We start from the raw sequence: 10826 nt of genomic DNA on the forward strand, positions 1-10826 counted from the left end.
AGGCTCAGGGCACTTGGCTGTCGATGTGACTGCCTGTCAACAAGTCCGGAAGAGAGCAAATTCCATGGCAGCTTCCCTGAATCACTTTCCAGGAAACACTCCTTTTCACCCGAGGTTTCTGCCAGACAGAGGCTGATACTGGTTGAACCTGATGGTTTGGTTTTGTAATGAGGGTCCCCAAATAATGGGAAAAGGCACACTTCATAGGAACACTTTTACGGAACCCTACTAAATGCTTAAGGTGGTGACAATCAAATGTCAGTGGCACCAGGTAGACTTGCTTTGGGTGCCGCCTCTCCAGGAAAGCAATGTGAAATCAAGGTCTCCACGCCTGGAAAGAGCAGCCTTCCTCCCCAAGACATTCTTATACCTTAAAACAACTTTGAACACAATAGAAAGAAAGATGCCTTAACAGAAAAACCGGCTCTTTTGTTTGTTTTCTTTTCTGCAGATGAGGAAAAATGCTGAAGCATTTATATCACACCTCCCAATTCACTTCACCACTGTTCTTCCTCCTCTTTTCTTTCTTTTTTTTTTCCAAATCATGTTGCTTTTTTTGAATCCTGGAGAGGGAAGACAAGAGGTAGGCCTGGAGGCTCTGCTCACAGCACTGATACCACAGAGATCTTATAAATCACCTGAAAATCAATAAATCCTATATGGTAGTTTCTCCTTTGCAACCCAATCGCCAGGGGATAGAACTAATGCTTTTTCTTCACCACCCTCCCCATTTTTCTGTCATTAAAAAAAAAAAAAATCTTCTTAGGAATGAATGGGCAAACAAAGTTGCTGAGTAAGTATTTCAACTACCTAATTTTATTAGTTTACAACTGACATACCATCCCTCTGGAAATGTTTGCAATTAATTAATTAGCAGTAATCTTCCCCAAGGGACTAATTTAATGAATTCTCTCCGATTCTTACTTAAAAAAAAAAAAAAATAGATGTATCCCAGCTGCAAACGTGTAGATGGCTCCAAAATGCATTTTGAAAAATCAAGGAATCTTATCTATTACGGTGAATTTTTATCACTAAATCAATCTGGCGATAACTGTAATTCTTCTAACTAGGATTTTCCCGGGTTGAACGCAAGGTTTCTCCAAGGTAACGACACAAGGTAGCCGCAGCCAGGAAACCTCGCTGGATTTGTTCCTATTTGGAATGGATCTGGTGCTCCTGTTAATAATCTCTTAGGCGGTGGAGTCTGCGGTTTGCGGCTTATTCAAGCACGGTGCGCGTTCTGCAGAATCTGTAAAGAAAAAAGAAGCTGACTTCCGGGCCTACTAGTCTCCGCTGAAAAGTGCCTGAGTCGGGGCCAGGGACCCAGACCTTACCCGTCCCTGGGCTTCCTCCTTGCCTCGCCAGAACCCAGGTCAGAGATCCCGATAGTTCCTAACCTCCAGTCCCCGCGTTCTTGCGTTTCAGCTAGAAAATAGAGCTAGGCCTTTGAACCACCACCCCCGGTTCCTCTGGGAAGGCGCAGAGAGGGCCTGGGAGAGCGTTTTTGTAAGATGTAAAGCTCGGTGACCCCTCGAGTAACATTCTGAGACAATCTGAGGTGTCTGGCCTGCAAACCTGAAAACCCTAGAGTTCCACTCGGATGCCGGCAGCATCCCCGGAAGACCTCTTCCCACCGGACTAACAACCCCTTTACGCCCCCCAGATGTCCTGGGGTTGGAGGCCCCGGGAGGCCTGGGGATTGAGCCTTCAGGAGTCCAGTTTCTCCCGTCCTCGCAAACTGGCGGCTCCTCGCCCTGGGGACACAGCCCCCTCCCAGGCACCAATGAGCTCGTCCGCCATCAGTGCCCCTTTGAGGGCCCCTAGAATGCAGGGGATGGTCAGATCGCTGGGCCCAGCCAGGAGACCCAGAGGAGCTCGGAGAACCGGCCGCCCTCCCCGCGCGCTGAACCGTGGCTCGCCAGCGCCACCCCCAGCGGAGCTCAGTGGCTGCAGCCCGGCCCCAGCGCCTTCGTGCGGCTCCCCGGTCCCCCGTGGACCCAGCGAGCGGCGCGCACGAGACAGCCAAGTCTCGCCTTCCGAGAAGACGCCCAGGAATCTCCGCCTGCCGTCTGCAGATGCCCAGGGGGGTCCGACTTGGCGCCTTTACCCACACAGTCCGAGGGGGGGATCTGAACTTGACCTGGAGAGGGCGCTATTCGGTCTATTAGAGGACCAGAGAGCAGCAGAGAAACCCTGGGGTCAAGACCCTAGTAAAGACCGGGTCATGGAGATCCTGGATCGAGCTAGAGTCCTAGGGCGGGGAGCCAGGCCCCCGAGGACAAAAGACGGCCGGAACAGTGGATCCACCGACGCTGCCCCCAACGAGCTGGGGGCCAGCGGTGCGAACAAACTTTCCTGCAGCGGAGGTGGGGGCTGGGGGGCCGGGCTGGAGGCTTGTCCCCCGAGCCTCTGCGCTCCTCCACCTGCCAGCATTCCACCTCCACCCAGCCTTCGCCCACCCCTGTTTCCTCCCCTCCCCCGCGCGCCTCTGTTCACTTAGACTCCTCATCTCTCTCCTCTCCCCTCCTCCTTCTCCCTCTAGCCTTTCTCCCCCACTTTCCTCCTGTTGTTTCTCCTGTCTCTTCTTTTGTATTCTCTCCTCCCTCGCCGCCCGGTGCTTCTCTCCTCCTCCGGGCCGCAGGGGAGGAGGTAGGCGCGCTGCGCCCGGGGCCTGCGTGGCGCGGTGGGAGGCGTTTCTCCTACTTCTCCCGGGTAATTTGGAGAGATTGTATGTGCGCGCGCGCGTGAGCTTAAGGCGAAAAGGGGTAGGATCCTGCGCCAAGCAGAGAGGGTCAGGGTCTTTGACGTTCCTCACCAGCTGCACAAACCTCCCGGAACAAGTCTGAGTGTGGTTAAGAGCGCGCGCGCGCGCGCACGGGCTGGCTGCGCTTGGCAGGCTTGGTGGCCCGGGGCCCCAGGGCCCGGGGGCCCGCCTGGCGGCCCGGGATTACCGTGACGTCACACTGAGCCTCTGGCCACCTTGGACTGGGGCACCTCGGGAGCCGCACAGCCCCGCACCGCGCCTCACCTGGCCTCGCCTCCGCGCGCTTTTGGGAACCCGCATCCTCTCCCTTCCCGTGCCCATCCATGGGCCCTTCTGTCTTCCGGACCTCGCGGGCCGGAGGGGAGCCTTCTGGAGCGCAGGGCTCGGCAGCCGCGCTGCCTTTGGCTCTGCCTCCAGCCACGCCAAGCCGGCGGAGGACCCAGCACTGGGCACCGGCGACCGTGTAAGGAACCGAGGCCGCTGACGGCTGGAGGCGCAGAACCGCGGGGCTGAGGCGGCAACCCGCAAGAGAAGAGGGCGGCGGGGTCACGGACAGTCACGATGTCCTTCCCGCACTTTGGACACCCTTACGGCAGTGCTTCCCAGGTAAGAGCCGCCCCCATGAGGGATGGGGGCAGACTGGAAGGAGGGAGTGCCCAGTGCCGGGACCTGCCCGCAAAGCCCTCCTCTCCCACGAGTTCCCAGGGAAGCCGGAGAGAGCAGGAACCTGGATAGTGTACCGCAGACCCCTCTGACATGCCCCATCCCTGGCAGAGAATGCGCCGCTCCCCCAGGCAAGCTGAAGAATCGTGTGACCCGAAACTTGGGCACTCTGACCTCGCGCTCCGCGAGGTGGGTGGGATCTCGGGAACCTTCCAGACAGGCCTCCTCGCTGTACAGATATCCGAGGTGGCCGGGAGGGTCTCAGACTCTGTCTCACTCTTTTTCTGGGCTCGTTCGTTTGTGATCCTCTGTTCTTTTCCTCTCCCTTCCACGGGTAGGTCCAAGCTCTCAGCTTCCGGTTCCTTCGATTTTCCAGATCTGGGTGGGCACTGTGCAGTGACAGGGTCTCCTGGGGAAATTCTGGAGACGCCCACCCCTGTTCAGTTTCTCAGCAGAGAGCCCAAGGACTAGCCCCAGCTTGACCTCTGCCCTGCTTTGTGATCTCGGATAAGCCTCCTATTCTCCGTAGTCCTCATTCCCTATCTATAAAGTGGGAAGAGTGAGACGCGGTCTCTAAGGCAAACTTGAAGTTCGGCCTTGGTAGGATCCTGTGGCTGCGAGGAGGGAGGGTTCACCAGGGAACTGGCCGAGTCTTGCTTTTGTAATTCCGGTTTCAGAACCTTCCCATGACCCGGAGCCCCTGGAACTCTGGAGCTTTAGCAAAGCTTTAAGAGAGTCTATAAAGGCGGTTTGGATAAATGGCGTCTACGGATCATTTCCGTCACAGTCCTCAGGAGAACGCTCAGCACAAGGGGGAATTAAGTTCACATTGAAGGAAGGACTGATCTGGCAGTTCCGCCGCTGGCTCCCGTCAGCCCTAGGCGCCGGTCTCTGACCTCCGGTGCCCCCTCTCTCGCCCCCGTAGTTTCTGGTCTCTGCAAGTTCCAGCGCCACTTGCTGCGAATCCGCCCCGCGCTCGGTCCCAGATGTGGCCTCGGGCTCCACCCCGGCGGCCGCACTCTGCTGCGCACCCTACGACAGTCGGCTGCTGGGCAGTGCGAGGCCGGAGCTGGGCGCGGCCTTGGGCATCTATGGAGCTCCCTACTCGGCCGCTGCAGCTGCCCAGAGCTACCCAGGCTACCTGCCCTACAGCCCCGAGCCGCCGGGGCTGTACGGGGCGCTGGTGAGTACCCGGGGTGGAGCCTGGGTCCGCGCGACAGAACCCACCCGCCTGGGGGCAGGAGCGGCAGGGGCGAAATCCCGTGTGATATTTCCATCTAGGAAAATCTAGGACGTACAGCACCAGTTCGAGGAAAGGAAATGGTTACGATTCTATATAAAGTAAAAAAAAAAAAATCTTTACAACATGTTACAGTTTGTAGAAGTCCATCCTGTTTAGAAAACATCTGTACCTCGATTAATTGTGTGAAGTAGGCAAGTCATCACTAGGCTCAGTGTACAGGTGAGGAATCTAAGGTTCACAGTGGCTTGAGTAACCTTACCCAAAGTCACAGAGATAGAAAGAGGCAGAGAATGGCTCCGGAAAGGAAGTAAGAAAGTGCCCCAGCTGTTGGGAGGCAGTTGGGGAGACACAAGTAGTAACAGTTAAATGACAGCGAATATTGCTTATGCTGCACCAGGAATTCTGCCAAGCATGTTTCTTCAGTAACCTTTAGGCATGATTGTCATCCCATTTACCAAGAGGAAACTGAGGCACAGAGGGGTTAAACAGCTGTGCCCAGGATCACACAGTCAATGCCAGTGGTGGTGCTGCAGTACTAACCAGACTTGACTCCAGAGTTCACACCCTTAGCAACTCCCCACCCCTCCTCCCCAAATGTAGTCCTTATTTCTTCCCTCCTCCCCCTCCAGAATCCACAGTATGAATTTAAGGAGGCTGCGGGGAACTTTACATCCAGCCTGGCACAACCAGGAGCCTATTATCCCTATGAGCCAACACTGGGGCAGTACCAGTATGAGCGGTAAGGCATGGGGCGTTGGTGGCTGGCATCATAAGTCCTTTCCTCCTCCCCTGCCAAGGTAGGACCAATCCACAGAGCATGGGGTGGGGGGGCTGTGGGCTAGGATGGTGAGCAGAACCTCACTTCCTTCAGGGACAGAGATTGTCTCCTGCCTGCAGCCCCAGGTTCCCAGCCCCAGAACTGTGAGCCAGATTCTCCCCGCAGGTATGGAGCGGTGGAGTTGAGTGGTGCTGGGCGCAGAAAAAATGCCACCCGGGAGACCACTAGCACACTCAAGGCCTGGCTCAATGAGCACCGCAAGAACCCCTACCCCACCAAGGGCGAGAAGATCATGCTGGCCATCATCACCAAGATGACCCTCACCCAGGTGTCCACCTGGTTCGCCAATGCGCGCCGGCGCCTCAAAAAGGAGAACAAGATGACCTGGGCACCCAAGAACAAAGGCGGGGAAGAAAGGAAGGAGGAGGGTGGAGCAGAGGAATTGCTGGGCTGCCTAAATGGTGACACCAAAGGTACCCCATGTTCCCTGCCCCAACTTACCTGGGTTTTCCACTCATCAAACAGTTTGATCGGATTTCACAACCACTGAATGGCATAGCTTCTGTGGAAGGCTTCCCCTGGCTTCCTTTGACACCTGCAACCCCTGCATGCCTCTGGGCCTTTGCCTGTGCAATCAGTTCCCATTGCCTGGAATTCCCTACAGAACTGGGAACTGCCTTCTTCCAGACTTGAAAGCACCACCTCCAAAAAGCCTTCCCTGTGCACCCACACCAGCTAGCTTCCCTAGTTATTCTCTACCACATGCGCCTACTTTATTTCCTGTGGCATACTTACCCTCTTAGGGATGTTAGCTCCACCAGAGAAAGCCTCCACTGCTGTATTCTCTAAATTCCTAATACTTAAAAGCCTCAATGATGTCTGGCACATAGCTGGTGCTCAGTAAATATTTTCTGAATTAAATAATACACACCAGCCACTGCTGAGTGTTGACACTGTATAAAAACTGTCCTCTGCTTTTTTAAGGCCGAGAAACTGAGATCCAGGTCTTAGGGAAAGTGTCCATTTCCTTGCGCTATCAAAGGGGAGGGCTCTTCCGAAGGGTAAGAGCAGGTCTAACTAAGGGCGGGAATTCTTTCCCAGCCGCAGGCCCACAGCCCTGGGACAAGTGTCGGAGGCGCTGTGGCCATCCTGGTGAATTACACCGAGTTTGCCTTGAGTGCAGGGCACATCTTGCTAAAAGCTTCTCCGGGATGGGCACTCCCGAGGATTTCCCTTGGGGCCTGGGGCTTTTCTCACTTGTTCTTGATTTCCCTCAGACGTTACTGCTGGCCAGGAGCCCCGGGGGCTCCGGCTGAGTGACCTGGAAGACCTGGAGGAAGAGGAAGAGGAGGCGGATGAAGAGGAAGCAGTGGCCACAGCTACGGACAGACTGGCTGAGTTCCATAAAGACACTCAGCCGCTGCCGGCGACGCAATGTGCCGCCGCTCGAGAGGGCCGGCAGGAGCGCAGGGAGTGCAGTCTGCCGGCACCCCGCTTCTCGTTCACTGAGCCCCCCAGATCGGGAGAAGCCGACTTCCTCCGGGCCGAGCCAGGAGGCCCCACGTTGACCATGCACTACCCCTGCAGCGAGAAACCACCGCGCATCTGGTCTCTGGCGCACACGGCGGCCGCCAGCGTCGTCGAAGGGGCACCTCCAAACCTGCCCCAGCCAAGAAGTCCTGAGCACCATCTGATTCCCGGACAGCCTCCAGGCCCGGGCGCGCGACCCGCGGTCCCCAGAGACTCCGCGTGCCAAGAGTCTCCCCGAGTAGCCAAAGCCTTTGGAAACCCCACGTTTGCCCTACAGGGTCTGCCGCTGAACTGTGCGCCCTGCCCGCGGAGGAGGGAGCCGGCGGTGCGGTGCCAGTACCCATCAGGAGCGGAAGGTAGTGGGCCCCCAATGGCTCTGGGCGTGTCTGACCAAGACCCCTCCCCTCCCCACCTTCCCTCACCCCAGTCCCCGTACCCCAGCTCTGGGGTACCCAGCCGCTGCACAGGCTCTCTGCCCAGGTTCAGACATAGCCTAGCTCAAGTGTGTCTCACCGCATTCCTTGAAACAGAAGTTTAGAGATCAGAGTTCTAGCTCCTGAATCGTCTTAAAACCAAATACTAGATTATGCTAGAATGAGACAGTAACTTACCTAGGAAACACTTAGAAAGTCATTGAGGAGAAGGTCTCTCCAATGTTTAGATCTCTCCAGATGTGCCAGGTGGGCACCGTCATGACCCTCCAGCCCAAGCATTCTTGTCCCCTGCCTGCCCTTTGGAGGAGGCCAGCTGGCTCCCCTGATGGTCTTGTACCAAGAGTTTGCTAGGGCCAGGCAGGCACAAGGGCTTTCCCAGAAGTCTCAGGGGAAAGGCCAGATACCTATAGTCTGTTCAAGGCCAGTGCTTAAGGCCAGAAGCTCTCCGTGCAGCCCACTGAAATCCCTAGGGGTGTAGTTCAGATGAGTGCTGTCTGAGTAGGGCCCTCTTACCAAGCTGGGTAGGACTGCCAATCAGCTGTCTCCTGCACCTGGCTGGTTCACTGGTTCACTGGCTGTGTTGGGTTGGAAGGGAATTTCACCCCACAAAGGGACATTCCCAAAGCATTTGGAAGCCTCCAGCAATTACCATCAGATTCTGCTCTTTGAAGTCATTTCTCTCAGGATTAACTACTAGCTTAGAAAATTGGGTTACAGTCTTATTTGAACTTCTACCTAACAGGGTCCAAATGTTACCCCTGGCAAGCAAATTGCCTGTAGACCTTGGATTCCCTTGTGATGAGACACCACCGACCTTGGATTTCCTAGGAATAGCCCCTGAGTGGCCTTCGGGTTTTAATCAACCTTTCCTCTCTCAGCAGGTTAGCGCAATGGCTGCAATTAGCAGAAGCATCCTGGAAATAAGCCCTGCTTTTTGGAACTCACCTCCACACTAAGAAGCTAAGAGACCTCACCAGGGTCTGGGGCTCTCACTTCGCCTAAGAGACAGACACACAGAAATACTCCGAATGGCCCTCCTGGCACTCAGAGGAGGGGAGTGGCTGGCAGAGGTCCGTCTTTTCAGATCCCCAGAGGAGGTGGAAGGGCACCTTGGGGAAGGTCAAGTGGGAAGGCTGGGCGAGTGTGCCCAGGGCACCTAGCTCAGCACTCTAGTCTGCCTCTCCCCTCTGGATTCAGGTCTCAAGCCACTCCCTCTCCTGTTCACTCACCCCATCACCCTCACTTTGTAACTTCAATGCTGACCTGGCTCCTAAGGACCACGCGTGTCTCCTCCCCTTTCTCACTCTTTGTGTCCTTAAAAATAATCCACCGAACCCAAGCTGTGTGGCTTGTTTGCAACTGGGGAGCTCAGTGAGGTCGGGGTGGTGGGGAGGAGGGGATGCAGTCAGAGGTTCTGGAGACAGGGCAGCATGGGCTGCAGATTTCAGTCCCATTTGTAGCTGGGAGAGAAACTGACAAGGTAATGGCCAAGGCCCACAAAACTTTGCAGACACTCCCGGCCGATTCCGAGGAGTTGGAGAGGGGGAACGAGTGCACAACTTGGGGTTGGGGCAGGAAAAGGGAGAGGGGAGCTGTCCGGATATTTGGGTAGAAGCTGGATTTGTTTCGTATTTGAGTTTTAAGTTTCTTGGGAGGAGGGGCGATGGGGGTCCGCTCCACCCCTCTGACCCAACGGCCAAGTCGGACAGCTTGCCCGGTCGATTAGAGGCGAGAAGAGGGCACTCTTCCCGTTTAATCAAGTGTCAGCAAACACTTCCGGTACGGGCCAACCAATGGGAGCCGATGAGCGGGGAAAGCGGCTTTGTCCCCGGAGTGAACAGCGTCCAGACTAGGGCTGTGGAGTGCGGAGGGGCGGAGGTGAGAGCCCTGAGTTCGTGTCCCCGGCCCAGTGGCTTCGGCTTTAGCCCGCGAGTGCGTTCGCCGCTGTGCGAGAGGAAAGAGAGAGGCGAACCCGGGATGGTGCCCTAGTGGGAGGTCCGGGGAGCCGATGGGGACGGGGAGGCGGGGGTGGGGCGGGGGGCTGCTGGGGTGTGCGCCTAGGGGCCCTGTCTCCACTGCAGGGCTCCAGCCCCTCCGGCCGTGGCTGGGTGACAGCCTTTCAGACCAGCGCGGTGCCAGCAGACTGGTCACTGAAGTCTGGGACAGGAAGGATCTGCAACCTTGCGAGGAGATTTTAAGAACCTTGGAGGCTGCAGAGAGGAAAAGTGGATGTTTAAAAAATCAAGGGGAACAGGCCACCTGCCCGCGCCCCACTCTGCCTTTTCTATAGAATAGTCAGAGATAATGAATTACAAAAGCACAAACCCCTTCCTCAGATGAGGAAACTGAGGCCAAATGACAGGGACTGACTCAGGGTCATAGAGAACCCGTGGTGAAGATAAATCTAACTCTCCACTCAGCGTCCAAGGCCCCCTTTCGCTCTGACTCCTCTCCCTCTTCCTCTGGGAAACCCCCTCCCTGCCTTCTTTTTGCTCCTGGGTGACAGCTGCTCCTACCCACAGCCTCTCCGGGGACCCTCCAGTCGCCCTCACTGTCCGGCGGCTTAGGGTCCGGGAAATTAAACTGCGAAAAGATAAACATTATTTCCAGTCGGCTTTGCAGGATTAACGCTTGTAATAAAGAGCATTAGCTAGAGGTTTCTTTCAAGGCACTTTCGACCCCACCCCCTCCTAGGGGGCCAGGTAAACCCACCCCCACCCACCCCAGCCCCACCCCACCGCCAGGCTGCGGAAGCTAGTTCCCAGTGCCCCCAGTTGGAAGTGGGGCACCAGCTAACCATTCTGTGGAGGGGAGAGGGACGGTAGCATCACATGGAGTCAGATTTCCAGATGGGAAAGTGAACTCCTGAGAGAAGAGACTCACCTAAATCAAGGTCATGTGACTGAACTGGGACTAGGATGCAGAGTATAGGGAGGATGGTAGTGGGCAGAGGGTTTACCTGCACCCTGCCTCCAGTCATGGAGCTTTTATAGGACCCTGAACCTCAGAAAATAAGGTCCAGGTACCATCCAGGACCTCATCTACAGGATCCAGCCTCTCCCTACCTCCCACAACCCAAAGCAGGAGCCTGTAGCCCAGGCTTGTCCCAAAGATCTGGGACTGGTTGGCTGGAATGTGAGAAGGGCTGGAGTATGAGAGGGGCCATAAAGAGTAGCCTTCAATTCCAGGAAGTGGCTTGGCCACCTTAATCCCGTTGCATTGCATACTCAGTTGTGTCCTACTCTTTGCAATCCCATGGACTACAACCTGCCAGGCTCCTCTGCCCATGGGATTTTTCCAGGCAAGAATACTGGAGTGGCTTGCCATGCCCTCCTCCAAGAGATCTTCCCAACCCAGGGGTCGAACCCACCTCTCCTGTGTCTCCTGAATTAGCAGGCAGATTCTTTACCACTG

General features: G+C 56.0%; 1 protein-coding gene and 1 long non-coding RNA gene across 3 annotated transcripts; one reads left to right on the forward strand and one right to left on the reverse strand.

Moving 5' to 3' along the window:
* Positions 1-796: 796 nt before the first annotated feature.
* LOC147353240 (uncharacterized) lies at positions 797-4388 on the reverse strand. The gene is made up of 2 exons (XR_015145015.1): positions 3602-4388; positions 797-1249 (listed from the first exon to the last, which is right to left on the reverse strand). It is a non-coding gene; the product is annotated as an uncharacterized LOC147353240 (long non-coding RNA).
* IRX6 (iroquois homeobox 6) lies at positions 2195-8751 on the forward strand. 2 transcript variants are annotated; one of them, XM_086349540.1, is made up of 6 exons: positions 2195-3370; positions 4353-4610; positions 5300-5409; positions 5614-5921; positions 6726-7334; positions 8291-8751. In XM_086349540.1, exons 1-6 carry the CDS (start codon positions 3326-3328, stop codon positions 8296-8298), a joined length of 1338 nt encoding a protein of 445 aa, XP_086205666.1. In that variant the 5' UTR covers positions 2195-3325; the 3' UTR covers positions 8299-8751. The 2 variants fall into 2 exon arrangements, with proteins under 2 accessions (XP_086205666.1, XP_086205667.1); XM_086349541.1 differs by having other exon boundaries at positions 2753-3370; positions 8294-8751.
* Positions 8752-10826: the final 2075 nt, after the last annotated feature.

Source organism: Bos grunniens, chromosome 18 (assembly GCF_055505025.1).
Source record: "Bos grunniens cultivar Pamir isolate PY7600 chromosome 18, Bosgru_T2T1.0, whole genome shotgun sequence".
In the NCBI taxonomy this organism is placed as follows: Eukaryota; Metazoa; Chordata; class Mammalia; order Artiodactyla; family Bovidae; genus Bos; species Bos grunniens.

Coding starts and splice junctions, on each gene's coding strand:
- IRX6 (XM_086349540.1), top strand. CDS start 3,326: ATGTCCTTCCCGCACTTTGGACACCCTTACGGCAGTGCTTCCCAG. Junction 3,371..4,352: donor CTTACGGCAGTGCTTCCCAG/GTAAGAGCCGCC, acceptor TCGCCCCCGTAG/TTTCTGGTCTCTGCAAGTTC. Junction 4,611..5,299: donor CGGGGCTGTACGGGGCGCTG/GTGAGTACCCGG, acceptor CTCCCCCTCCAG/AATCCACAGTATGAATTTAA.